At 44.4% G+C, this 27,737-nt stretch overlaps 3 protein-coding genes and 1 long non-coding RNA gene across 5 annotated transcripts; 2 read left to right on the plus strand and 2 right to left on the minus strand.

Moving 5' to 3' along the window:
* Nucleotides 1-1,607: 1,607 nt before the first annotated feature.
* Nucleotides 1,608-6,801, plus strand: LOC135503336 (uncharacterized). The gene is made up of 3 exons (XR_010449886.1): nucleotides 1,608-1,730; nucleotides 4,973-5,183; nucleotides 5,503-6,801. It is a non-coding gene; the product is annotated as an uncharacterized LOC135503336 (long non-coding RNA).
* Nucleotides 6,802-7,652: 851 nt separating this feature from the next.
* LOC135503159 (organic cation transporter protein-like) lies at nucleotides 7,653-13,791 on the plus strand. Its single transcript, XM_064796553.1, has 11 exons — nucleotides 7,653-7,952; nucleotides 8,161-8,594; nucleotides 8,869-8,972; nucleotides 10,208-10,362; nucleotides 10,872-11,040; nucleotides 11,223-11,370; nucleotides 11,678-11,787; nucleotides 12,079-12,299; nucleotides 12,694-12,875; nucleotides 12,988-13,124; nucleotides 13,455-13,791. The coding sequence occupies exons 2-11, from the start codon at nucleotides 8,196-8,198 to the stop codon at nucleotides 13,534-13,536; spliced, it is 1,707 nt and encodes a 568-aa protein (XP_064652623.1). The 5' UTR covers nucleotides 7,653-7,952; nucleotides 8,161-8,195; the 3' UTR covers nucleotides 13,537-13,791.
* Nucleotides 13,792-13,897: 106 nt separating this feature from the next.
* LOC135503161 (uncharacterized) lies at nucleotides 13,898-17,331 on the minus strand. Its single transcript, XM_064796554.1, has 4 exons — nucleotides 16,961-17,331; nucleotides 16,167-16,380; nucleotides 15,699-15,799; nucleotides 13,898-14,584 (listed from the first exon to the last, which is right to left on the minus strand). Exons 1-4 carry the CDS (start codon nucleotides 17,010-17,012, stop codon nucleotides 14,025-14,027), a joined length of 927 nt encoding a protein of 308 aa, XP_064652624.1. The 5' UTR covers nucleotides 17,013-17,331; the 3' UTR covers nucleotides 13,898-14,024.
* A 1,228-nt stretch (nucleotides 17,332-18,559) lies between these two features.
* On the minus strand, nucleotides 18,560-27,728 carry LOC135503162 (uncharacterized sodium-dependent transporter YocR-like). 2 transcript variants are annotated; one of them, XM_064796555.1, is made up of 12 exons: nucleotides 26,964-27,728; nucleotides 25,546-25,717; nucleotides 25,170-25,353; nucleotides 24,488-24,602; nucleotides 23,995-24,196; nucleotides 23,736-23,898; nucleotides 23,350-23,472; nucleotides 22,502-22,650; nucleotides 22,098-22,189; nucleotides 21,492-21,643; nucleotides 21,204-21,333; nucleotides 18,560-20,948 (listed from the first exon to the last, which is right to left on the minus strand). In XM_064796555.1, exons 1-12 carry the CDS (start codon nucleotides 27,000-27,002, stop codon nucleotides 20,649-20,651), a joined length of 1,821 nt encoding a protein of 606 aa, XP_064652625.1. In that variant the 5' UTR covers nucleotides 27,003-27,728; the 3' UTR covers nucleotides 18,560-20,648. The 2 variants fall into 2 exon arrangements, with proteins under 2 accessions (XP_064652625.1, XP_064652626.1); XM_064796556.1 differs by lacking the exon at nucleotides 22,502-22,650 and adding an exon at nucleotides 22,795-22,937 and having other exon boundaries at nucleotides 18,565-20,948; nucleotides 26,964-27,725.
* Nucleotides 27,729-27,737: the final 9 nt, after the last annotated feature.

The following is a 27,737-nucleotide window of genomic DNA, read 5'->3' on the forward strand; positions in this document are numbered from 1 at the left end:
GGACACTTTTTACTTTTACACCCCATATTGCAGAATACAATAGGGCCGGACACTTTTTCCAGGGGGGAAGTAAAAAGTGTCCCTCCTGGAAAAAGTGTCCGGCCCTATTGTATTCTGCAATATGGTTCTATAGAGACTCTGACCGTCAATAGCTCAGAGATTGAAGCGCATAATAGAATCCTTTGTTCCCGGACATTTTATCCTAGGACATTTTAAACTTCTACACCGGCTATAATTGACATCGTAAAAGAACTATACTCTGTTACACTGTGTAAATGATCCAACTATTTGACCGCCACCTATCGGCAATAGTCCCTCAAGCAAAATCTTGAAACTCAAGACGTGAGGTCATCACGCCACCTCCTTTCGTCGATAGGAGGAGACGCGATGATGACACGTCTTGAGTTTCATGCCAGTCCAGGTTTTGTAGGCTATGTCGTTACTAGTAATCGATTCACGGTTGATACTTGACTTGCCAAACTCAGCTCGACGCCGAACTGCAGCGCCACTCGCGGACAAAGATAAAACAACTCGACATTTTTTTCACCGGTTTTCTCGCTGCGCATGCGTACCAGCGGAAATCAACAAAAGATGACGCTGGTACGCATGCGCAGCGAGAAAACCGGTGAAAAAAATGTCGAGTTGTTTTATCTTTGTCCGCGAGTGGCGCTGCAGTTCGGCGTCGAGCTGAGTTTGGCAAGTCAAGTATTTGTCAATGACAGGATTTTGTGGAAAAACAACACTAGTAGAAATCGACGTTTCGGTTTGTTTGTTTGTAGTGGTGGCATCATTCCTTCTAGCCCAGGCTAGAGGGAATTTTTTTTCCTCTGTTACATTTGGCGCCAAACGTGGTAAAAGGGTATTAATAATTTGTTTAGATGCTGGCGTGTCTTTGGACATTGAATTAACCCTTTGTATCACGGAAGAACCCGGTTGTGAGGACACAACTCTCCCGAACAGGGGGAGTATGTAGTGGTGGCATCATTCCTACTAGCCCGGGCTAGAAGGAAATTCCCTTTAGCTCAGTCGGTAGAGTGATGGCCTTATAAGCAAGAGGTACCGGGTTCAATCCCCGGTTGGACCTTGATGTTTTTCCTCTGTTACTTGTTCATCTTTTTCAAGAATCAAGACTTTGCCATTGACGTCATCACAATATACAGCAAACGCCATCAAGTACCTCCTCCTCTCTTCTCAAACTCATTACTGTTTCTCCCCGCATCACCTCAATAGGTCTGCGATATTCCGTTGCTAGGGAGAAGCAACACCCCTAGCAACACGTTGTAACAGTAAATTATTGCTTTACCTGAAGCTGTGATGTTAGCATAATCGGGTAATCGTTGTCTTCGATTGGTGGTTTTAGATTGATACGGTTCACCAAAGAACGCATGCCAGGAAAATCAAGGGGTCACGCGACCCCCTATGCAGCCGACAACCTCGTTCAAAGGATTGGTCCTGCGTACGAGGTTGGATATCATCAACATTGCATGTTTTTAAAACGGAGGCAGGAGCACTGTTACACACACTCCACACAGTGATTGCCGCGCCTCTCTGCGTGGAGACGTGAACACAGTACAGAATCCGTTTGTTTGGTGATACGATGGCAGACGTTGTTCCAGTGAATGCTTGTCTTCGACAGATGTGACCATCACCTGACGCAACCAAGCGTTATTTATTTCAACCCCTCAAACAACAATGCATCTGGACATCTCATTGGAGGTTATCACCAAAAGGTAAGTTTGATTTAGGTCTTTTATTATGACATGTAGGCGTACCTAATTCATAATAAGCAGAATGTTACATTTCATTTGAAACCCCAAAGTCCAATGTCACCCTGAGAAAAGCGAGGATAATGTCCGTAAACTGAACATTAATCCCTGAGGATGCCAGGCTAAGTTGAGTCGCCAACTTGGCCGTGATGGGTCCGTTGGTTATTTGCCTTTGTCTGTTTTGGCCTACCGACCCCATAAAAGCTGCTTCGTGAGGGTCGACGTTTTCAAGATTTGCCCTGATGACCCTGAGATAAGCTAGTAGAACAATGGGAATATAGGCCTCGGCGTGCGCGGGCTTTGTTTAAAGACAATATACCGCATATTGGGCTATGCCTGAAATGTTTCAACGGCAAGGGAAGGGACGAAACGCGTTTTGGTTCCACGAGGAGACTCTCCCGCGTTGAATATCTCCACGCATAGGCAGCATTTCTGTTCATAATCAGTATCAACTGAGCATCATACAATGACAGCTCTGTCACATTCTAAGGAAATCATCTCTATAATAAATTAGTACAATATTTGTTCGACACTTCTAGCGCCAGGCAATACCACCCGAGATGTCGCGTCATTTATTGTCAGCTGTCAGCGTCCGTCTAATGTGACGTGTATGAACATTAACAAACTTGTATAATATCAGACATTTGAGAACCATTGGCCATGTACTGGTCATAACCTAATTAGGCGCCCCGCAAACGAGCAATCTGTGTCGCCGCGACTTGTGATCAAACGATCATGATCGCAGGCGACACAAATCGCATGTTTGCGCTGGTCATTGCTTCGACCTGTGGTTTATACCGGTTTGATATTAGCGCAGCTTGAGGCAAGAAGCGCCGGTGCGTATCGCTAGTCATGTTGAAAATCGGTTGTCGGATCGATTATTGACGAATGAGTCGCTGTCATGGCGGTATTCAAATCACAATTGTCATGATGTCATAATGGCATATCAGGTCGCAGAGACATACGGACAAACAGCGCCAGTTTGCGGACTGACGCCGATTTGCTAGAGACCCTACTGTAATGGGTGCTACTTGAAAACTGGCGACTCAATATGCCACACGGCCCACATTGTGTTAGACAGGTTTTGCCATACGCACGAACCATAAAGTGCGACATAGGTCTGAGGTGGCATCAAGTCCTGTGCTAGTACATCAACGCGACACTCGTAAATCCTCTTTCCATTGGGAGGAATCGGCGAAATAAACGTCGATAAAATGCGGCATTTCTTCGTGCTTGGTACCTCGTCTTTCGCACTCTTTGTATGGCTTGCGAAACCTGCCTAATATTGAAAAACCAGTATGATGCTGGCTCTCGTGCCATTTGCTACATCATTTTGCAAATTGAGTTGACATAAGTCCTGTGTGGTATTTTCTGTTATGATAGCAAGATTGACGTCAGCGTAAGCTGCATGCTGTCCAGGTTACCGGACGTGAAGCTATTTTTATGAAGTGGCATCGCGTGTTCTCCAGCGACACGCCCGCATGAAAAACAATACAATAAAAACAATGCGATATTGATATATATGGACTAAAAGTGGCTGTTCACTTCCCCGAGTATATCCAAGGCGATCTAAGAGCTTTGCTCGTCGGTATTACCTCTAAAGGGGTGGGGGGGGGGGGGGGGGGGGGCTATAGGTATGAGGTAAGCAAGAATTGGCAGTCCTGGCGGCTAGCCTCCTATAGCCTCTCAAACAAAATTGTCGAACCCCGGTCGAGACTGGCATGTACGACGAAAGGGTTAATTAAGCATATTTTCTGGGTGGGGTCGTGCGTAGGGGCCGGGCGGGGTCAATAATTGATCCATTAAGCTCCCTGCAGTCCTCCTTTCGAGATAAATATAGCTATAATTGGCGTGTAATAAAAAGGTGGCTATACAATCGGATCAATGTATAAACAGTCAATACACGTACTCTTGTTCTTTGTTGATGACATTTTTTTGTACTCTGTTTCAAATAATAAAATGTGTATATACATGTACAGCAAAGAGACATGCGGATCTGCAGATGTTTCATACTATTGTCTAATATTATGTATACCAACTTGGCTAAAAATACGCCAATACTTGACTTGCCAAACTCAGCTCGACGCCGAACTGCAGTGCCACTCGCGGACAAAGATACAACAACTCGACATTTTTTTCACCGGTTTTCTTGCTGCGCATGCGTACCAGCGTCATCTTTTGTTGATTTCCGCTGGTACGCATGCGCAGCGAGAAAACCGGTGAAAAAAATGTCGAGTTGTTCTATCTTTGTCCGCGAGTGGCGCTGCAGTTCGGCGTCGAGCTGAGTTTGGCAAGTCAAGTATTATCCCCCGCCTACAATGTTTCCCAAACGACAGAAAAGTAGACTCCCGGTGTAGTCCATTGCGTCATCGTAATCGGAGCTTCTTTGGTTGAGGGACGAGCGAGGCCGTTCAACTGTGTCGGAGTGTACAGAAAAGGCCACAGTCCGCTGATCTGCTCAGTCCAGTATGCCCGCCGCACACTGAGCGATTCGTTAGAGTATTTAGAACCTTAGAGTATTTGCAATTGCAAGACCGTCGCACCCCAAGAGACTCATTGCAACTGAACTGAACCTGTAATTGCAATGAATCGAGGAGCAACGAATAACTTTATACGACCGGTTGTGCGACATCATTTATTGTCCACATTTGTTGCAGTGAATCGCATGCATAACGCACATCGAGCGATCATAGAGTTACAATCAATGAATCGCTCAATGTGCGATGGGTGTGTGCAACTGCAAATCGATACATTGCAACTTCAACTACTGTTGAGTTGTTTTCGAGTTCAAACAAATCGCTCAGTGTGCGGTGGGGATACCGGAGAAAGATCTGCGGACGATCGCGTCATTCAAAAAAAGGTGTTCTATTTTACAGACGATATCATCTTATCATATACATTCTGTCGATAGAAAATGAAATCGATCGAGTGGTAAGAATTACGGACTCATATTGATAATATTAATGTTTTCTCCATGTCTTCATAACTCATCTCGTCCCCTGCTGCGCGCCCTGTTAGTTAATCAATGCATGACTTTTTTACTTCTTGACCTCAGTGTCTGACAAGCTTGAGGCACGTACACAACCTTGGCTCCAAAGCTGGGCGCGCACAGAGGTAAACATTGTTACATGTAAGATGCTCATTACATGTACAACTGATAACTTAAGATGTTGTCCGCAATGTGAAACATAAGCATATGTTTTCAGACTGATGTAAACCACTCGCATTAATTCCACGATGCCCGTGATATCATCCGGGGTGCCTCTTTCCTCGGCCAGCCCCTTCACAATCTTTAGCGATGGGCCTGGCGGAGTAACCCGACCGGAGTTTGACCACTCTGTTGCCATGAGCGGCCTTGACACATACACCTACTTCGAGAATCAAGCAAGGCTGCAGGCAGAGCGAGAGAACAACCAGGTTTGTACTGCATCAGGATACCATAATAATTATTAGTTTCTGATTGGACAATGCAAAAGGAAGGAAAAATGCGGTACCACTTGTGATTGGTTAATTGAATCGGCCACCTTGGTGAAGACCAAACTTCGTTGTCTCTGATTGGACAGACCAAGAAGAATTTAAAGAAACTGAGCGTCATCCATGGAGGTCCGAAATATCCCGCTGTCATTGGTTCGTCTCCAAATACATCCTCGGTGAAGCAGAATTACGTGTTTCTGATTGGGCAGTAAAACAGGAATTCATAAATAATCCCAGATTGATCTTTTCTTATATTTTCCAGATCATCAACTACGAGGACACCAAAGCGGCCAAACTGAGCGTGGCCCTAATCTTCCTGGGAATGCTCCTCCTCATTTTCGAAGTCTGCAAAACTCTTATGGACCTATTTCTCTATTTTGTCGGAGCAGGCTACTGGGGCGGACTGATATACGGGATGGCCGGTGTGATAGGGTATCTCTCCTACAAACATAAAACATACCGCCTTGTTTTATGGACCGTATGGACTTCAATAGTCTGCCTCATTGTTTCCCTTGTGATATTCGGAATTGAGGTCGCGGCGTTTTCAACCGGAAATGACGACGGTCGTCTCCGGAAGCCTTTCGTTCATGTGATTATGTTAATTCTTGCCTTATTTGGAAGTATTTGCTCATTAATGCTGATGGAGTGTGGACGGACGATCGTGTTCGGGAAGAAGCCGCCGCCGACGGAAAGCTGTTCGACGATCGACGACCGGTCAGGATACTGATGAACGGAAGTTCGGTAAATTCGGAAATATTTGTGATCCGGAAATGAAATTGGTGTAGTGATAGGACAACATGTACTTGTACACTTATCTGGCTATTCGAGTACACTCTTCCGTATGCTCCCATTCGTGTCCACCGTATGTAAAGATAATATATGTTTACCTTCGCAACACCATATATAGTGTTAGAGTTTTGGAGGATCTAATGAAATATGCCAGCTTCTCAAAACGCCCCTCAAAATGTCTGTAAATAAAACATGCTGAACATTGTTTTCCTGCATTTTGGGGGTTCCCCTAAATGCTTGATAAATATAGCGGTTTAAACACTTTAATACTAGTGAAATTTTGAATCGACATTCCCATACTGTTTTTGGGCAGCGTCCGCCCAGTTTACGAAGATCCCGCCAAATCAACTTGGTCTGTGTACATGTAACGCAATGCTGGTCGTCGCGACAGGAAATTGATTCGCTCGGTAATATCAATTGGGTCATTTTACGGTGTGTTATTATAAAAATGGTGTCCGCGATGGAGGGCGATCTACCAAAATGCCGAATTATCAGCATACCACAAGGAAAGGGTCGCCTTTTGGAGCGGTACGAATCGGCAACGCGTTTGATACGGGCTTGATAGGGAGTTTTCGCAAATCCCGCGAAAAGCCCACACAAACGCCTGTCCAATTAGTGTTCGATGTCGAACAGTGGGACAGGCGTTCACGTAGGCGTTTCAGGTGATTTGCGACAACTTCCTCCTCTTAGGGGGTTTAGCAAGGCCCGATTGTCTCATAAGAAGGGGGCCGCTTCTAAATACACCTTCTCCTTAATCAAAGTTAATATTTGTGAGTTTTCCATCATCATTTGTATTGTTTTCACTTTGTAAAATAAATGAACTTTGTTGCTTTCTATTCTGTATGGCTATACAGTACTCTACACAGTAGGGTATTTTCGTAAATCTCCCGAAACACCAAATTGAACGCCTATCTCATTGTTCGACCTCCCGATAACTATGTCGAACAATTGGACAGGCGTTCGCGTTGACGTTTCGAGGGGGGAGGTTGCGAAAAACCCCTATTAATTTCTTCTTCAAATGGATCACGCCTTCACCGGTCGGTTTGATTTAATACATTGCTACATTAGGCCTGAGATAGGCAGATATTACCTCTTGATTGAGAGGCTTACGTCCTATGGTGTGAGCCCATTACGGGGCGAAGGATCCTCACGAAAAGGGAAACTCAATTGTATTTCCTTACTGGTATCGGCGATGAACACTAACTTTACCCGTCCTGGATCCCATTCATAGAGAGCTTCGGTTTTATATATCCGAGAAAGAGGCGGCATTTTGACTACGAATATCGCGGTCAATGTTGTCAGAAATTCAATGAAACAGTGGGATGCGTCTCTCATATCCTCGAAAAACCAGAGTCAGCCGTCTTTTTCTCCACTCGCACTCGTTCGTTGGTGCCGATTGTTGGCCTGAATTTCAGGATGCTATTATGTGTGATATACCGAGAAACACCAATACGGAACAATCAACTCGACTTGATGACTTAATATTGAAAAACCTCAATTCGTTCTCGTTCTCTGATAAAAATCGGAACCTCTCTGATTGATTGTCGCATATTACGCTGCGGGTCAAATCACGTCATTGCGATCTGACATTATAATCATACTCTAGACACAACAGCAAACGACAGAATACATTACATTATACCAATGGGGACGATGTATTGACGGGCCAAGGTGTACTGCTTGTTTCACTTCTATAGGTCAGTGGGTGATCTCACCCGCTGTCAATCCACAATCGCGCGATCTAGGCAGAGAGTCGCCGGTTTCTACGAAGTCGTAGTTACCTTGTAGTTGATATCTCATATGAGGAGGTGTGTTTCGTTTTGTTTCGTGATTGCATTATTTCACATGGGACGGGGCCCCGGATGGAACCCGTTGTCAAGTCGATTCAGTGTAAGGTTCTGAGTCAGTGTCAAGGGGCAAGGGGTGAGTACCTCTCTTTGGACAGCCTTCAAAAGAAGCCGATTCCGAAAAAGTGTACATATATGTCAAAAGCGCTGGACGTGTGGTCTTATTGCATGATTAACAAGGTACAACCTGGGCATGAGAAATTTTTAAGTTTTTTGTACAAGAATAGCTTCCAACAGGACCGTGACTTTTCCAAACAACAAGCTTTAAAACATTTTAATTTCAGATTAGACATCAGTGTCAAACAGCAACTTAACCGCCATGTTTAAATTCGACGATCTTCTCCGAGAAGTCGGGCAGTTCGGACGATATCAGATTTTGAAATACGTCATATTTGTGTTCGGGAACATCCCGGTTGGCTGGCATACGCTGTCCATCATCTTCGCAGGGGGCAAACAGGACTACTGGTGCAAAATACCGGAATTAGGAAACTTCTCTTCCGCCGACCAGAAGGCTATCGGGATACCGCGGGAGATGACTCTGTCGGGAGAGTTTTTTAATAGTAAATGCAGACGATTTGATTTGAATTTTACGGAGATTACCGAGTATCAGTTACGTCACTGGAATGAATCGGAAATTGTCGGGAATACGACGAAGACGATTGGTTGCTCTTCTTGGACTTTTGACCAATCTGAGTACATCTCGACGATCTATTCCCAGGTACCTATGCCGAGCGTGTGAGGTCTCTATTCCCGGGGTCTTTAAAGTAGTTAGGCCATTATATAGTTCGCCAGCTCTGTATAAGAACCTCCAGTTCGAAGAAAGGAAATCGGTTATCAATAATTATGACTGTCTTAAAATATATTCCTTTCATACCGTGGCTAGGAAAGGACATCACATGTCTCTGTGAAGTATTTTCTTAGCATGAAATAGTTTTTCCTGAACTATCTCGGTGATCGCGATATCATCTATCTTCTATCTCTCGTCGTTGCAGTTTGGTTTGACTTGTGACAGGAGTTGGCTTGTCCCCATGACCCAGACCGTCTATATGTTTGGTTGGTTGCTAGGGACAACCATTCTGGGATGGATCTCAGATAGGTAAGCAGCGGTTTACTGGGTATCCTTAAACGCGTTAGCTAGTTAAGGACCGTCGGACATGGTATCCCAAATGTCTCAGATAGGTACGCACACCGGTGCAGAGAATATCCTAAAATGTCTCAGATAGGTTGGCACCGGTGTGCAGGGTATCTCAAAATGTCTCAGATAGGTTGGCACCGGTGTACAGGGTATCTCAAAATGTCTCAGATAGGTTGGCACCGGTGTACAGGGTATCTCAAAATGTCTCAGATAGGTTGGCAACGGTGCACAGGGCATCTCAAAAACACCCAGGGAGGTGAGCAACGGTGTACAGGGTATCCCAAAATATCTCCTGTCTCGATCCTCGGTGTTTGGTGAAACATCTTACACCCACGGTTTGGCTCAAGTCCTAACGAAAATGGAACATTTTACGGTAATTGTGTTGTCACTCAAAATTTGATTCATGGAAGCGTTCTAATTATTAGCAGCAAATAACGATGACATCATTGATAATCAAATTAAAAAATGATGGTCCTCTTGACCTTCTATGTATTCATAAATGATTTCAGTTATGCACTCAAGCCAGACCCGGACGGAAGACTAGTCTAATCTGGTTTTAGGCCTAATTTCATACGAGTAATGACTCTAATATCGATACTTTGGCTAATCATCAAATGCGATCAGTAAAAATAATGCGTAATTAGTAATAACAGGATCTCCCATTGATATGTTTGCCCAAAGATATCACACTCACAGGTTTCGTACCTTTTCCAGTTCAGTGCGAGTGACGAGTGTGCTTGATGAACCAATGTAATACTGGCAGAAGAAATCTGGTTTTAGTTTTTACTGGTATAAAACCTTCCGCGAACCGCCAATATTTGATATTCAAAGTAGCCTCTACTGCGCATGTCACAAATAGTTGACTGCCGCGCAGCGTGAGTAATCCCTTACGAAAGAAATCTCAGATCAACCATGGCCATTGTTAATTTACCATGGTGAAGTGATGTTAGTTTACCATGGCGAATGTGAATTTACCTTGCTGGAAAAGGACACACTCACTTTCCCTAAGGGGTCGAACCCGCTGTAGGATGTCCTTCAGGGCATCCCACTCGGCACTTATGACCGAGCTTACGACGTACGTGTGCGATGAGAGGAGCATACGACTGACACTGGCACTCGATATTGGACCATATAACACCAGAAAGGCGTCATCAATTTGCCCTTCTGGTACATTCAATGTCAGCTTCTACTTGCAGATTTGGAAGACGAATAGCTTACTTCCTGACCTATACCGGCGTGGTGGTCATGGGTTCGATCCAGGCATTCGTACCAAATATCTACCTCTACATTGTGACGAAATTATTACTCGGTGCATCTGGGGGCGCCTACTTTGCAGTTGGACTCGTGCTCAGTAAGTGTATACCATAAAGGAATAGGACCTGGAATGTATCACTTAATCGTACTGAGCCCCGCTAGAGGCGCTACTCACCCATTCTCATCACGGTCGAAGATGACACAAAATATCAAGATTTTGTATCCGGTTAACGCATGCGCATTGATAAGTAACCAGACGGGTTCTCAAGTTCTTTGGGACCGAGCAGAAGTTGTTTTCTTCTATCATTATTGCATCACCAGAAGTAAAGTTTGTTCAAAAACATCACAATAGATGGCGTTATTAAGAATCATGGTCCCCATTTAAGAGTAGAAATCAATTACCGTGGAATCGTCACCGGCATCTTCTTTAGAATTTGAATCTTATGTACATTGTGTACCATAAATAAACTATACCGTTAATATTTCACCAAACTGTCACTCTAAGCCACTAGTGGCGCCATATTTGCACTCGGACTCTCGATAGTTTTTGACTTGAAGGGCAGTGCTTTTTTAATTCGCATTATTTCCATTAAAACACTTTCTTAGTTTTGGAGGTGACAGGCCAGAAACAAAGAGTCTTTGTGAGCGTCATCTACCATATTGGATTCGACACTGCCATGTTCTTTCTCCCCCTTATTGCATGGTTCGTCAGAGATGCCTACCACTTACAGATGATCCTAGGTGTCGTGCCAGCGATACTACTTCCAACATTCTTGTAAGTACATTGTTTAGCCTCTACAATAAAATTACTGGAGAGGGTTAGATTTCTAACCAACACGAATACGTAAACTCTCCGGAAGCACACTCTACAGCCAACAATTCTAAAATATTCATTGCAGATTGCAGGGGCTATAATTGCCCCATTTTACCTTACCATAACTTTGTTTATCTCCTCAGTTTTATTGATGAGTCTCCCCGTTGGCTGCTGCAGAAACACAGGTTCGACGAAGCAGAGCTCCTCCTGGCGAAAATCGCTGAAACTAACGGGAAGAAGCTCCACGACTACGGGCAGTTAGTCACGGAGATAAAGCAGGCAACGAGAGATGTAAGTGGTCGCGACAATATATTGGTTCCCTTTCTCGCCGCCCTGGCAAAGAAAACGATCAGTTTTACCTAATTAGCACTGCGTGTCAGTGACCTTGACTGGTTAGCAAGCGTCATCATTGGTAGAGATAATGAATAGCGCAGGTCTCTGCAACTGGGCGCCACGGACCGTTCCCCTCCCACTCGTGCCTCGTTCATAACCCCAACGCATCGTGAGTGCTCTTGAAACCGTACCCAAAAAGCCACAAACGATTACATTTGCCTTGACAACCTTACTGAATGTGTTGCTTGCTGTCACCCCATTCCAGGTTGAAAGAGCACAGGACCTCGCCGCAAAAGTTGGCCATCAACCAACCCTGATTGACATCATGAAGATGCCCAATCTTAGGAAGATAAGCTGCATCAATTTCTTACAATGGTACGTTGTGATGTCAATGCTGGGATGACATAGGGATAAATGTTAGCAACATCATGTCGCGGTGGTCTTTGAGATCCTTCACTGCAAATGCTAATGGAAGTGGGCGAGATTATTACATCCAGGGATGTAGAGCAACATCCGTATTACATCTATCTGTATTTCTTTTCTTCTACTGACCTGCTGAATTCTGGAAAGAAATTCAAAAAACCCAAAGCTCTGAGATTGGCCATTATGACGCCAAGGATTTCAAAATCACATATTCAATATTCATCGCTTCCATTCTGGTTCCAGGTTCACATGCGCCGGTTCGTTCTACGGCCTGATGCTAATGCCAACCAACCTGGGGACGAACGCCTACATCGGTGTCGCATTGGCTGGCGCCGCGGTGCCCGTGGCTTTCGCAATTGTGATCCCCGTGATTATAAAACTGGGTAGGAGGGTCTCGATGGGAGGGACACTAATCACCCTGGGGACGCTGCTGGCCGTTTCTGCCGTTGTGATGAATTTTCAAGGTATGATTGAGAAAGGCATCGATCCGCTGTAGTGGGACGGACAAGGCCAGTCTAGTTATTTTGCATAGAGTAACCAAATTTGGACGATGGGGGCGTTTAAAAGATGCAATTTGGCTCCTTTCAAATATTTATCGAAGCCGACTAAAATAGGCGCAATATGGGCCAGTCGATATATAGTTATCGTAGATCGACAGCCCATCCCTCCAGAAGACTGCCCTCGAATGGTGGAGTTTCATTCGCCAGACCGAAAGTAAACAACTTTATAGCATTTGATTTTTTTCCAAACTCACGTGACGCACGGTGATTGGCCTGTCCGAAAATAACATAGGGCATGCACCTATTCCGGCCAGTCTCTAGATATCATTCCCTCACACCTCCTCTTTCCACTTTTCAGTGCTCACGCCTCTGGTAGTCGTCCTCATCTTCATGTGTAGAGTCTGCGTGCAGGGAGCTTTCTGCACAATTTACTTATTCACTGTCGAACTGTTTCCGACCGTCGTGCGCAACATTGGCGTAGGGACGGGGTCGTCATTGGCCAGAGTTGGCGGTCTGTTGGCGCCTCAACTGGCCTTTTTGGTAGGTAAAGTGCTCAGCAAACGAGCGGTCAATCGTACTCGGGTCTGCCTAATATCAATCACGTGACTGGCGGACCTGAATCCCCAATCTCTTTTTACCATTTCAATTACAGGTGTCAATATGGAGACCGCTACCAGTGCTCATCTTAGCCGCATTCGCCATTGTGACAGGTGCCTTAAACTATTTCTTACCGGAAACGCTAAACCGGAAGTTGCCGGAGACGCTAGAAGATGGAGAAAAATTTGGAAGGTAAGATTATCAGTCAGACTCAGCTTGATCTATGCGTGACATTCAAAAACATATAATCTTGTTAATTTTTTTACCGACAGAACAAGCGGATTGGCAACCCTTGACTGAAATTACTCCGAGCACATGTGAATTATTTTATTGACTTCAAACATGCCCTATTATTGGACTACAGAGTATGAAGAAATGTACGCTTTTGGCGCATACTGTTATAAACCCCTTTATTTTCGCGAGCCTACCTTTTTGAGAGAGGGGTACAATCTCGAACTTCGCGAAAATCACTACGTCTGCTGCTTGCTCACAAAAATTCATTTTCGAGTCCTTCTTTTGCAGAAAGAGGAAGAAGAGAGATACAGATAATGCGGACATCAAAATGAACGGTAGGGAGGAGGAGATGGAAGCATTCAAGGAATAAACGACAACAACAACATTGGTTACCCAGATCAGTATCGGCGGCTAGGCATCCGACGATCATGTTAAGAAAATCTCCGGTTTCTTGAATACTCAACAGCCTCACGTGTTGATCAATGAAACTTGCCTGCGTTTTGGACGCTCAAAGTTTTTTGTGCCCAGCAAAAACGCTAGGGTGTGTGGTGGTATTGTATACCATTTGCGGTGCAGTGGGTGAATATGCTAACCACACCTTGATTTCAATGCAGTATAATCACTACCCCGTTTGTATTTCATGTGGAGACAGGACATCTCGTTAAAGTAAGGACTGATCGAATTGAAATTAACAGAATAGTGTTTGGTCTGCGCTAGAATCATGCCCATCGGGTAATATTCCGCCCAAGCCTTCGGGAAAAGCGCCTCAGTTTAAGGTCGGCCAATACATTTCAACTCGACCCTTCCGTCTCTAACAAACCCGCAAGAGCGATAATTCCTTACACAAAACTAGTTCAATCAATACTTTGTAATCGTGTTCTCCTGGGAATCTCTGGACCTTAAATCCATAGAATGTCCCCGTGTCCCCGCTACTCGATCGTTCCGTAAATATTCCTCCATTGGCGGGTAGTCCGTGGGGCCCAAGTTGGCCACCTGCATTACTTCTCCTCTGGACATGTTTGAAGTGTCCGTAACACTCACCCCCGAAGTAATCAGCGATTGGCGCCGGGTGACCGGTCCCTGTCGTTGAGTACCGGAGACCGGGTAGCCCGGTGTGAGCGGAAACGGACCCAAATAACCGTAACCATAGTTTGGGATGGGGCACTCGACGGGTGGGTATCCTGGGTCTATTCCACAGGAGTAAGGCGGCGGAGGCGACAATATATCACGTGATGTCGTCAGTAGGTCACGTGGTGTTCTTGGACGGTACGGCGGTGGTTGTATCAGAGGCGGGTCGACAGTATATGGCGGTGGGGATATCGTGTCTTGTTCGGCATCCCCAGCGTGGCCCCCGGGAACTTGCTGAACTCTCGTGGCGGGCCTAGCTGGGTTGACGCGGGAGTTTTTCCTTGATAACACTGGAAATAGAAGCTGACCGATGTTTATCAGTGGAAAGGACACAACGTTATATTATTTAAGTGTGCTTAGCAGTACACCTCAAGGGAAAAGGCATGCCCCCCCCCCCCCCCCCGGTTGCTGGTGTAGCAGTCTGAAATGTCATCCTGAAAATTTTTTCGTGTCTACTGTACGGGTACGGTTTAAGGTTTGGTCCTATGGGGACCATGACCGAGAATACCTCAGATATTTACAGCGAATCCTTTGTCCCACGTGGATATCCTAGGATTCAAACTTTTACACCTGAACGGTAAATTGAAAAAAACCAACCATCCACCAGGAGTTGATTGATTGTCGCGACAATACAGATCTCTGGGGTAATGATTACTTCTGCCATGCACATTTCGGTTCGAATACAATCCAGATGATTAAAACGGTCTATTATCTAATGGATACACTGGCAAACAAACATAATTGTTGATGGCCTACTCAGACGTACAGTGTACAACGTTTTGGTCATGAAAACCACAACATACTATTTTTTTTCTCGTTGCTAGTTACACTTCACCAGACAATGCAATGCTCGAATGCACGCAATGTATCACAAAACCAGTCATGGAGACATACAGTCCCACTTTTGCAGCAATCATATAGTTTACGTATCATTTATTCATATGTGAATATGTCATCATGACTAATGTCTCCAAAAAAGCATTCAAATCCAACGGGAATGAAATTTTGTACATTCCGGCCGTGAAGGAAACCCGCAACAACAACAACTACAACGGGCGTGACGTAACCGATGTAAACCACCTGGGGCCATGCACTGTGCAGGGCGGGAGAAGCGAACATTAACCCTTGATCTCAGGACCAATGTGTCATGTGCGAGGGCAGGAGCATACGACAGACTCGGGTATTCGAGGATAACTCAAGGCAGACTAACTGGAAATTGTAATAACTTTGACGGTGCATATCAAAATGCGCAAACTACTGTGGTTTGCGTAAGGTCCACTCGCTTTGATGGATTCGTGCAGAGCGCCGGGCAAAATGTCAAAGAACACTGGCAGTCAGAGATTTTTCTACGGACTTATATATTTTTGGTAGTATGCCTGCTGCAGATAGAGCCCATGTACTTACCCTTTCCCCTAGCAAAACCATGCTTCCTACAGCAGATGTAGGTGAGCGTGAATAAAATTAGAAGCGTTATGACGACACCACCTATTATACCCGCTACGGTTCTGAAACAGAGAAGCCAGAATGAGTCTCGTCATTTCTTGTTGGGAAAGCAGTTGTCAAAGATAATCAATGTTGACTCATCTAGACGCTGGCGCTCTCATCAAAAGGCCATGGACTTAGCTGTGTCAGGCTCGCAAAAGTAGTCAAACGGGGACAATCTCATTCATTCTTCACCGGTAGCGGCGGATCAACAAATCACATGGGAGAATTTAGAGGGACGGTGTAAAAGGGAAACTAATTGCGATTTCTGGTACTCAAACAGCTATAGCTCCGGATCGAAAATTTGCGTTAGACCAGCCTGACCCGTCCCGCTGTGTAAATAACAGCTCATTTCGTCAGCCTGGGCAGACTAAAAGTACGTGTACTTACTCAGTCAAACTTTCTGGGCAAGAAGGGTCAGTCTTCCTCGGCGAGGTGCAGAGCCCCCTGGAGGTGTAGCTCAAACTCCTTGTGCAGTCGCAACAGCAGTAGCGGTCGTCCTCCCGCAGACCTCTATGGGTCCCACAGCAGTAAACACCCTCTCCCCGGCACCAGAAGCCCCTTTTGGCGGTGGTGCTGCCGGGGCAGTATTCATCAGCGCTAGCTGTACGGTGAGGAGAGAAAACACATACCGGAGTTAACGTTTGAAACGTCCTCGGATAGTATCCCTGAGGAACAACGGGTTTTATAAAGCGCTTTTAATCACTTTTAATCTTCCATCCACGCCGACCTTATCTGCCCCTCATGGTATTGACATTGCTTAGCTTCCAGACAACCCGCTACGGAGGCAATACCGCTGGAACAATATGCGCCGACCTATGGGGTACTGCGCCGTCGTTAGTGCTTCCGAAGACTTATTAGATTGAACAGGAGGAAATGACGCTCGACTTCAGTAGAGCTGGCCGAGAACTAGCTCAGATTTTACCAATCCATTTTTTCTGTGAAGAAAGTTGTTGGTATATGTATATTCTGAGGGATGACAAGGCGAAGATCATATGTAATAATGCGAGTTTATCCTTTGAAATATGATCAGTCTCTGATATACAGATATAATCAGTTATCTCATCTAGGCCTATATACCTACCAATCCTGAACCTCATCGTCTTACACTCCCTTTAAACGCAGCCTGGGTATAATATAACTTGATAAGATGCAAAAACCTTGGTGGTCAGGATGATACCTACCTGATTTGATGAAGAATATCACAGGGCTTAAACAGTAGATGATAACATCCATCACTCGGTCTCGGACAGGTGAAGTGGCTCTCCACGATGACCTGTAAGGACGCAAAGGCACGTTTTATGAAATCCGCAGGGTCCTGTTGTCCTGGTTCGAAAACCCAATCATCCGATGAGATATATGAATACTCATCATGTCATGCTTTATGAATCCGCTATAATATTCTTTTCACGGAATTCTTCTTTGGTGGATGGTGTTCCGCTTCGATCCGTGGATGTAACCAATCGGGCAGTGGCATTCAGGTCTTCCTCCTTTCCCCCGAAGTCTCCTCTCGAATCCTCTCGTATACCGAGTGTCCAGTTTACCTCATCACAGCTCAACCGACAGCAACAAAATGGCGGTAACTCATCACGTGATCTACGCCACTTAAGCGCCAATTATATCAACGTAGAATGGTCATGCCATTTTTATTGTAACATGAAATCAGCTTCCCTTCGAATCGAATATATCAATACACTGTTCGCGATATTGACTTGACTATTTGACAAGACCGTAGCGTAACAGACCTAGCCAGTTGCTCAGCAACGTGTTTTCCGTTGCTATGGACCTTATGAATGACCTGGTGATGTTCTTTCCCATGAGGGCAAGGTATTTTGTATTGATTTATGGGATTCATATTGTTCGCATGATCGAATGCTTTCAATCTTTCTCACACAATACAATGATATATTGGTGCTATTATGCCGAGATAATAAAACCGTATGGAGAAATTGATTAACGAGCCAGCCGGTCTTTGACCGTTGTCGCACCCTAACTGAGGTTTCCACTGAATGCGATTTTCCTTGAGTCGCACAGTGCATGCGACAGCGCAAAGCAAAAGGTGAATGTAATTCTCAAAATGCATGCGACATTGTGGTACCTCCAGATGCCCGGAAACGCAAATTTGGAAATTGGATTTTTTTTTCTTTCTGGGAAGGGTTTAGTGCAGACACACCTTGATTCCCAAACTGCAGCCTCGCTGGGGCTGACCACGGCCTAAATCTGCACTGGCGGTATATGACTGCCACCAAGATACCCTCAGAAACATTCCAAACTCATACATGGTGTATAATTAGGTCTGGTTTTAAATTTATAGTACTATCAAAGAATATGAAACAAGGAACGGCAGTCAACATGGTAATTAATGTAATACTGGACGAAAATAGATCGCACAAACAAGTTACATGTCGACTTGTACTGTTATAAATAAAGAGTCTCGGATATATCTGACAGAAGGTATAAGACACACGCACAGAGTCCACCATGTATGTGACGTTTGACTCACTCACGTTCGACGCTTCCGCGGTGAGGAATGGTTGTTCCGACCATAGTACAATAAGAAATTTTGCATGAAACCTTTTTTTATGTGGATGAACTGGTTGGACCGGTCACCGAGTCGCGAAGACAGAAAGTTACTTCAGAAGACAACCTCCACCGTCACTGCCCACGCATCAGTAGTGTGACTAAACTCTTGCCTGACGCACTTTAAAAGTGTATTTTACTCCTATTTTAACCAGTTCATTCTATAATCTGTGATAATCAGGTAAGATGAATGTCGTCATCAGCACGTCACAGCCAAATACGACCGCCACGACTACCGTTTCCGGTCAAAATGGCGGCCAAGATCTGCAACGGCTGGTCCGGAACCTTTGGTGGTACGCCAGCCCGACTCTGATTGTCTTTGGGACGATTTTCAATTGTTTAACAATCCTCGTTCTCCTCAAGCAAAAGTTCGGAAATACTTCTACGCGCATCCTCCTCATAAACCTCGCCGTCGTGGACACCATAATTCTCTATTGGGGTCTGGGACAAGACTATTTGCAATTCTGTTTTGGGATTGAGGTCAGGACGGCGACAAACTGGTCCTGCTCTGTCGTAATCTTTCTCAGCTTCGTCGTCTGGGAACTGACGAGTTGGAACGTGATGCTCCTAACAATAGAACGATGGATCTCCGTCTGTTTCCCTATGAAAGCGCGGTTAATTTGCACCAAGAAATACTCAATTTATTCTGTAATCGCAGAATTTGTGGTGATATTTTCAATCAACAGTCACATGTTTGGTAACTTTGGCCTCGATCGATCCAAACCCGGTGGCGTATGCGTCCTGGCGTCCAGATCATACGAAGCGTTTTTCACGTCCACCTGGGCTTGGATAATTTTCTTCGTCTATACAGTCATCCCTTATCTAACCATCGCGTTATGTAACGGTTCTATTATATACGTTATCAGGAAGAGCCGCCGCAACAGGAAGACAATGAGCGGGGAAGCCGAGGAAACTTCAGACAAACTGTCCAAGGTGACCTACATGCTTCTTGCGGTGAGCACAACCTTCGTGGTCCTCACACTCCCCTCCAGCGCCTTCTACTTCCTGGAAACCGCAGTCGTATCGGAAGCCGCGGTCGTATCGGAAGACTGGGGAGTCTCCATGGAGCTCGTGAACGCTGTGACGTCACTTTTGACGTACCTTAACAGTACTGTGAATTTTCTCCTCTACTGTATGAGCGGAACGCAATTTCGAGGCGCGCTTGTTAACATGTTCCAAGGGGTAAAAAAGTAACAAGGATCTTTACAGCAGATGGCCAGAAAGCTACATACTGTAATGTCCTATAGGAGCCGTTTGCTTTAGGCTGCCACTTCACTGCTTCAAAGGTCTCCATTGCGTTTTCAGTACATGTATATCAAGTACGACGACTATAAGAATGTCAAAAATCTCCAGTATATGGCCAGAACAATGTATTATACACTGTGTACATTACATGTACGTTGCTAGTCATAGTTTTTGGTAAAAAAGGACCTTAGGGCCAATCAGTCCTCACCAAATTTCATATGTGTTAAGAAGAACCCTTTACCAATATCATAATAAAATTCTAAAACATTCCAATACCAACTGCCTAAGAAAACAAAAGACTTCTGTACAGCATATCCGTCAAATCGACACTCGCGCATTGATATGACTCTATCAACATACAAGTTCAGAACTGACCAGTTAAACCATATTTTCTTAAATATATTTTAAAAAAGCTTAATTCTGTGATGGCCTGGGTCTGTAGATTTAGAATCAACCACAGATTGAGAATTAATTCCACTTTGATCCATCCCAGCCATGTATTTACCACAACTTGACATATTAATAAGCACTATGTGGTCCGGTCGTGGATGAATACATGTCTCTGCCCGTGTATTACATCAAAGTGTTATTGGTATGACGCATTGCACAAGAGAAATATGGCCATTACATGTACAGTAACCCATTACACATTGTTATACCCCACAGTTTTACTCCGTCCAAATATTCAATTCGCTGGAAATACAATGGAAAACCAGTAATGTCCAAAATGTCTTACTAACTTGGTGAGAACTGGCATACAGCGATATGCCCAAAGAGGTAGCGATTTATGAGCAATAGTTTTTGCGAGCAGTAGTTTTCGTGAGTAGTAGTTTTGTGAGCAGAAGTTTTTGTGAGCAGTAGTTTTCGCGAGTAGTAGTTTTTGTTAGCATGAGTTTTTGTGAGCAGTAGTGTGAATCAGAAATCTTTAGGGAGCGGTGCATATACATGTATTTATAGGAATGTGGACTTTACCACACACACAGTATACATATCACACGCCGATTATGTTCTTTTCAAAGGCCAAGGGTGAGAAACCTCGCCTCTTCATCACGTGGTGTCTGTGGCCTCCGCGGGGGGCGCAGGAGGAGCCGAGGCAGGGTCATCAAGTGCCGTCTCCTCGACTCCATCCACATCGTCCAACGCGCCGTAATTTGCGGCAGGCTCGTCGTAAACTCCCGGTGCTGCCGTATGTGGGGCGTCTCCCATCAGAGATTCTCCTCCGATGTCGTAAAGGCCATCCATATCGTCTTCCTCCCAGAGCTCATCCTCGAGCGCCATGAACCATCGTGGTCGGCAGCAGACGATCAGCATGTTCATGAAGAGCGCAAGGAGCAGCAGGCAAACCCACTGAAATGTCGCGAGAAATAACGAGAATTAGGAAAGAAATCAAATCAGACAGAAGGAGCAAAATATTATCAACGCCAAGCAGCGTATTGGCCGGTGCAGGTAACGACGAAGAAGAAGATGAAGACGATGATGAAGATGAAGAAAAACTGAGAAGCTTACACATATCCCCATGGCGAAATAAAGATAGACATGATATATGTAAAGACATGACACTTACTGCATTAACAGTGAGATATGTGAAGACATGATACTTACAGCGATGATATATGTTAGAACACCATCCGCTACGATATCGTACCAGTGTCCCTCCCTGGAGAGTGATCGGGTAATTACATCATATAACCACCAGATCAGGATCAGAATGATTTCGATTGGACAGAGATACCTGAAAATAACCGTCATTCGTCGATAAATGCATCACACATGCCACGGCCGCGTTTTTGACTCATTGCCGTAATGCACAACACACCGCGAAGAAATCTAACAACTTACAAATTCGTCGAGAAAAGTTAGGAGACCACAAAGTTTTTTGAGGGGACTTACCTAATCGTTAACTCCCAGATCACGGGCAGATTCCAGTCGTCGAGGCTTTTTTCGTTTATACCCTTCTCCCTCAGCTTGGTGATGCCGTACTTGACGGACATGATTACCAGGAGTAGGGCGGAGATGATCAGGCCTGAATTCCAGATTTTATCCTGAAAATATATCAATTCTTGCAATGCAGCCTTAGTAAACCACTTACTTCAAGCACTGCGAGATTCCATTATATCTGGATATGCGGTAGCTCTGCATAGCAGACGGAGCTACATGTATATTCCTAGAGATGCGTTTCGATAATGGAAACAAGGACAAAACAGTGGCGGCCTCCGATGTTGGCGGCCATGTTGAATAGGGGAAAACACTGCCGCGCGCAAAGAAAATGATAACGCGACAGTGTAATATTCCAAGTATATTGTCTTGAAAAGACCGTTTCCAAAATTTGAATATGTAATTGTTTCGGGCCCTCATGACAATCAAATTGTCACGACCCTGACAGCTTGGGTGCGCAGATTGAACACGTATTCTTTGACAGTGGCGCCACCTGCAACCCAAAACTGCCAGTCTCGTGCCAGCCACTGTTTTAAAGTACGGGTTTAAGCACATTCTTACCTGGCTTCTCAGGAACTCTGGACTCATAATAGAGCCGATGCCCACACAATACATTAGATTCATCACAAGAAATATAGCCAGTGGACGCGAAACTGAAACAGACGAAGACATTCTGAAGTTATTTTTAGTTCCAACTCTGAACACCAATGGCGCCTCCCACGTGTCTCCGGTGGCTCCGATACCTTTTGAAATTCGACTGACCCGTTTTTTTGTCATAAAGTGTGACGATATGGACGGCAGAGAAGACCATACCGGTGACGTCACGTTTTTTCCATTGAAAACTGAACCTCGCTTAAATCGTTTTTGGTCAGTTAAAGACCGGCTCATAACGAAACAGAGTGGAAGAGCCTGCTGGTTGAATGAGGCCAGGGATGCAGCTATGATTTACGACGTCATCACGGTACCTTTTTTCCTTGAGACATCAATAATTTGTTGAGTCGCCATCTTCACCTGGGCCGTAATGGCGGAGATACCGAGTAAGGCTAAGGAGAGATAGAGCAAGCTAAGCATAGCCCGACCCACTGCACCATCGGCCGAGAGCAAAACTGGAAGCCTGAAAAAATGATGCCAAAAACGAACTTGATCCACAGTTCTTGAGAAAGAGATGCCAATCGGCTCTGCTACAGTTTATAGTAATGTTCCATTGCACACCAAGAAAAGAAAAGAAATGATTTCAAAATCTTTAATATTTGCGTACCTTCAAAAGCTTCGTTGAGGTTCCGAATACTGACAAAGATGCATGCCACGATTGCAGTTAAGCCGTATAAAAACAGGCAAAAGAAGAAGACAATACACAAGAGCCGCCCAGCGAATCCGAGACTGCCGAAGATGATGGGAAGCCTGGAAGAGAGGGTGGGTTAGGGTTATGGAGGATAGCGGAAGTGACGTACTTCCATATCCCCCATGGGTTAGGTAATGAAAATGCAGGGAGACGGATGGAAGGAAGGTTGCCAGTTGAGGTCAGCAGTCATCAGTAATTGTTATCATCAGCCAGGATTTATTTATATGTACATGTACTGTTCCTTACATAAGCCTACAATGATAGCGAACTGAACCAAGCCTAGCGGCGGTAACAGTTCACTTGAACCACTTTCACCGTCAGGCTTGGTGCTCTTGCTTGCATAATGTTAACTGCTAGATATCGATATTCATATCATCATGATCTGCTAAAACAATCAAACAAACCATAATACGAAAGCCCTCTACCCCTGGTGAGAGAACCTGGAACCAATATGCAAAATAGACTCCTTACCATATGAATGTGACCCCCGTTCCCCCAGGGCCCTCCGCTGCCAGAACTTCAGATAATAACTCAGGGGATTCTGGAGAGATGGCGGCGAAGACGATGGCAAACATCATCATGGCCACCAGCAAACTGAAAACAACGATAAATGTAAAAACTTAAAAGTTGACAGTTGAAACACGGCAAATTAAATTCAAGCTTTCATTAACAAAAATACTAAAAACGACGAAAATTGAAGCCAGAGGTTCTCTGCATTTGACAACTGTCACCAGGATGAACCATCCTTCCATCTGATATATAACCAGTGGTTTTCGAAACACTCCGCCTCTCGATGTTGTTCTGTATGTGACGTAGGAGTGAAACAACCCTGAATCTCACGATGGTCTAATTCATACCTGATGGCATTGTTTCCAATGGCGATGAGAACTCCGTACCGCACGACCCCGTTTTCTTCTGTGAGGAAGTTCGAATAGGTCAGGAGCAGTCCCATACCAGCGCTGACGCAGAGCAGGTTATGATAGGCAGCCTCGCCCCAGACGTGGACACTCAGGAATGAATCTGCAAGTTTAAAGATGAACTGAGTATAGACTTAATTTTAAAGCTGGACTGACCATTTTATAACCCCCGCCTAGGTGAGACAGCAAATAAACTTACCCCAATGTGGATAAAAGAGGAACCGAAGTCCATCGCCGGCCGCGTGTCTCGTCATCGCCCAGATGAAAGTAGCAAGCAATATAATGAATGTAACTGGTACCAGGACCATGTTGACTTTCTCGACGCTTATGATGCCCCCTAAACAGATGAGGCCCGTAAGGAGAACCGTCGCCAGCAGTGTGATGTAACCCCAGGCGGACTCCTGAAAGAAACGGAAAGTCACGTGATCGGCAATGCTATGAAATACGCGAACAGTTCAACCGCGCTATCTTAGCTTCTCATTTAATTTCCACTCCGACTTTCCTTCCGAAATCTTTGGTAAAACACTGTACCTCCCTTTAAAAGTAGACAGTGTGTGCAGTTTAGGTAAATAATGCCTTGTGGTCGGTTTTATTAGGAAGACTGCACCGACAAAAGTGAGGGCGTCTGATTCGCCAGTACAACAGGAAGTCACGTGACGTATTTACATCCAATCATTTGCAATCTGACCCACCTGAACAAAATGATCGAGTATCTCTTTGCTCTCAGTGTAGTTGGTCGGTGGGTTTTGGGCGATAAATATACAGGAATAATACAAGCACCATCCGACTATCACAGCATAATAACAACTGGAAGAAAATAGACAGTTCAGCTTTAATGATTAGAGGATTATGCCAACCGTGAAGTTTTAATGACAACTTAGAAGTGTTGATATGATGGGTTATGGTGGTTTTACGGAAGGTCCAGGCAATATATTCTTAAAAGGATTTTACATGTAAAACAAATGTCCATATAAAAACAAAGCAAGCCCATCGGCGACGGTAGTTCATCCATGTATAAACAACACGGTTCATGTTTGTATTGTGCTGTGACCAGGACGATGAGGGGAAGTGCTTCGAAGAAACCTACTGGCGGTGTTAGTTCATATGGCGTTGACTAGAAGGTGCTTGTAGTGCGGACATGAAGTAAGGGGGGGGGGGGAAGACAATTATGTCGACGGCAAGCCTTCTGGCGGTAGTCGTTCATCTGTGTGTGACTAGACCTACAGGTTATGTAGCCTGCTTAGCACATCATTTTATGCATGTAAACTCAAAATGTTTTTCCTGTTTGATGTATCCGTAACTGCCCAAAGAATAAGTCACACGCGCCCGCGAATTTCAGACCTTCCGAAACTCCCTTGTTCAAAAAAAACTTACGCAACCAAAAAGGTTACCACAGAGATCCATATTCCGCCCCAAATGAAGTTTTGTCCCATCATCCTCTTGAAAGTCTTGATCAAGGTGACCTTGGTGTAACGACCGATGCCATATTCCAGGATCACCATGGGGATAGACCACAGGAACACGAAGAGCAGCCATATTAGAATGAAAACGAGGCAGCCTGTAAGTAAATTAGGAGTGTAAAATAAATTAATCTATCGTATTTGCTGGTTCAGCTTTAAAGTGACGCCTTAAACCTGAACCGTATTTAATACCTCAGAGGATTATGCTGAAGGATGCCGGCCAATGGACGTAAGGCTATAACAAAAAAACTATTACGACGTAATGGTTTGTTAATAGTGGTTTGACTCACCTTTCCCATCACTGCTTTGAGCTGCAACCTTGGGGAACCTCCAGATGTTCCCGGACCCTATCATACAGCCCAGGGAGGCCATAACCAACCCGAATGCCGACGTGAAGTGTGGTTCTTCATCGATCCTCTTGAGGCGGAGGGACCGGAGGCTTTTCGATGTTAACCGAGAATGCTGAAAAATAGTTTGAAATTCTAACCACCTCAACTGTAAAGTAGCATGGTACTGTGTGCATATTTTCATACAGCGCCTTGTTGGCGCGATCGAGTTGCACGTGCTGTGTAACGGAGCCACGGTCTAAGAGAGTTTTCATAGCATGTTCTGTTTCGACAGATCGTTAAATTTTAGATGTGATAGCATAGAAACTGACACTGCACATATTCCTGCGCAGAATATTATGTCTGCTTTGGAGAATGAAGACTGCAATGCTACATCTCTGTACTACAATCAAGACCTTCAGGTAAAGCTCAAATAGCATTCCGCGACGTTACTATTTATAGCTCACAAGGTCATTTGAATAAGATATTGATGACGTTTTAGTCACGTGACAGTCGGACATCTACACTTATTTCTACGCATTTGAGCTTATTTCAAAGTCAATTATCTTTGACCCTGCATTGTTTTTAGCATGAATGATACCATAGAGTCAGAGAGAGAAATATTCAGAACAATTATGTAGTATTTCCAACACTCGGACATGTGCCAGATTGAATCTAACTGCCCTGGTAAGAAAGCCTGAATCCATTACGAAACCGCATGTTTGTCCGACATTGCCTGTAATTCAGCGATGGGGAAATAGAGGGCAGCAGCTGCAGTGACCTCATTATCGCGGAATGCTATTCCGCAAAATCCCTAAAGTGCCACGGATTTGAGTCAATCATTCCGTTTTATTTTCGGGTGCACTCCCAAATAAGAGGAACAAGTGGACATTTCTTTTGACTACCGCGTTAAAGCTTAGTTTGAAACTACATTGTATTTACTTCTTAAAAAGACACTACTCATTGAGCTACATTGTACGTTTGGCATACATAAGTATTTGCATATCATAGGCATACGGAAATAATATTTTGAATTTGCGATTATTCAATACATATTTAATGAGCTAATTTGCATATGTGTTTGTCTGATGTTACTGTTTACAAAACAGATGGCTGTTGTCACATTTTATGGCATGAATATTCCATCCCTATGGCAACCTTATAAGGATAATGGATAATTATTTCATCACATACTTGTATGCATCACCATGCAAAGGCCCCATGCACACAGCCAGTCATTCTGCTTGGCTAAAGTACACTAACATTTTGCACCACATAAGCGTGTCACGCCGTGTATCAGCCACTGCTATTTTACGCTGCCTTGCCCAGGAACAAAGGTTACGGCACCAGTGGAGGAGGAAACCGGTTAAGGTTATACTCACTTGAGTCAGCACAGTCGCTTCAGTTGCGACCGAACCCATTGTTGACTAATTTTTTGACTTCGTGTATTTTCACATCTTTATTGTTATTTATGTAATCCTTTAATATTTTTTCGAGCAGTTTGTGTCCTCTTCGAATTCGCCGTCTAAAAGTCACAATAGATTCCCCCACAGTTATCACCCAGTATGATCAATATTTTATCCTACGAGCGATATCAAGACATACGGTGTTTGCAAGCAAATCCTCCGGTAGGACCGGCTGTGTAAAAATATAACCGATTATTGGATAGTCGTTGGACAAGGTTGAATGCGGTGTTGAGCGGCAGCTTTCGTCTAAAATTTCGTAAATATCCCTGGTGATACTATAATTTATCCTTTTGAATCATGTTTGGTCCAGTCTGAAATTCATTTGTCATCACTATAACATAGTCCTAACTAAACCCAATGATACCGCAGTCCGTACGTTTGATGTTAGGCTTACACATCCTCCAACACCCTACACTGTTGGGAGCTAGCTGTCGGAAAGGTTATTCCAGAGATAATGATTATGTATGATTTAAAGAGAAGTCACATTACCGTCTGTCGTCAATATGCATGGAGATCCACTGAAAATGAACCTCATCCTATATATCTCATGCATATGTTGACCCAATATTCAGAATGTCCCGATATTCAAAACGTCCATATGTATTTATGAACACACAGTTGATATCATGTAAAATAAGTTATGTTCGTATTATAAAATGCAATTTCATTACTGGGTTATCTCTGAGTATT

The sequence above is a fragment of the Lineus longissimus genome, chromosome 19, assembly GCF_910592395.1.
Source record: "Lineus longissimus chromosome 19, tnLinLong1.2, whole genome shotgun sequence".
NCBI lineage: Eukaryota > Metazoa > Nemertea > Pilidiophora > Heteronemertea > Lineidae > Lineus > Lineus longissimus.

Bases quoted from the DNA above. Each gene is read 5' to 3' on its own strand.
- LOC135503159 (XM_064796553.1), top strand. From the start codon at position 8,196: ATGTTTAAATTCGACGATCTTCTCCGAGAAGTCGGGCAGTTCGGACGA. The intron at 11,371-11,677 runs GTAAGTGGTCGC...ACCCCATTCCAG, and splicing joins TAAAGCAGGCAACGAGAGAT to GTTGAAAGAGCACAGGACCT. The intron at 12,300-12,693 runs GTATGATTGAGA...TCCACTTTTCAG, and splicing joins CGTTGTGATGAATTTTCAAG to TGCTCACGCCTCTGGTAGTC.
- LOC135503161 (XM_064796554.1), bottom strand. From the start codon at position 17,012: ATGGATGTTATCATCTACTGTTTAAGCCCTGTGATATTCTTCATCAAA. The intron at 16,381-16,960 runs GTAGGTATCATC...CTCACCGTACAG, and splicing joins GATATTCTTCATCAAATCAG to CTAGCGCTGATGAATACTGC. The intron at 15,800-16,166 runs GTAAGTACACGT...TCTCTGTTTCAG, and splicing joins TGCCCAGAAAGTTTGACTGA to AACCGTAGCGGGTATAATAG.
- LOC135503162 (XM_064796555.1), bottom strand. From the start codon at position 27,002: ATGGGTTCGGTCGCAACTGAAGCGACTGTGCTGACTCAA. The intron at 24,603-25,169 runs GTAAGTTTTTTT...ATTTTCTTCCAG, and splicing joins GTGGTAACCTTTTTGGTTGC to TTGTTATTATGCTGTGATAG. The intron at 21,644-22,097 runs GTAAGAATGTGC...ATATATTTTCAG, and splicing joins CAGAGTTCCTGAGAAGCCAG to GATAAAATCTGGAATTCAGG.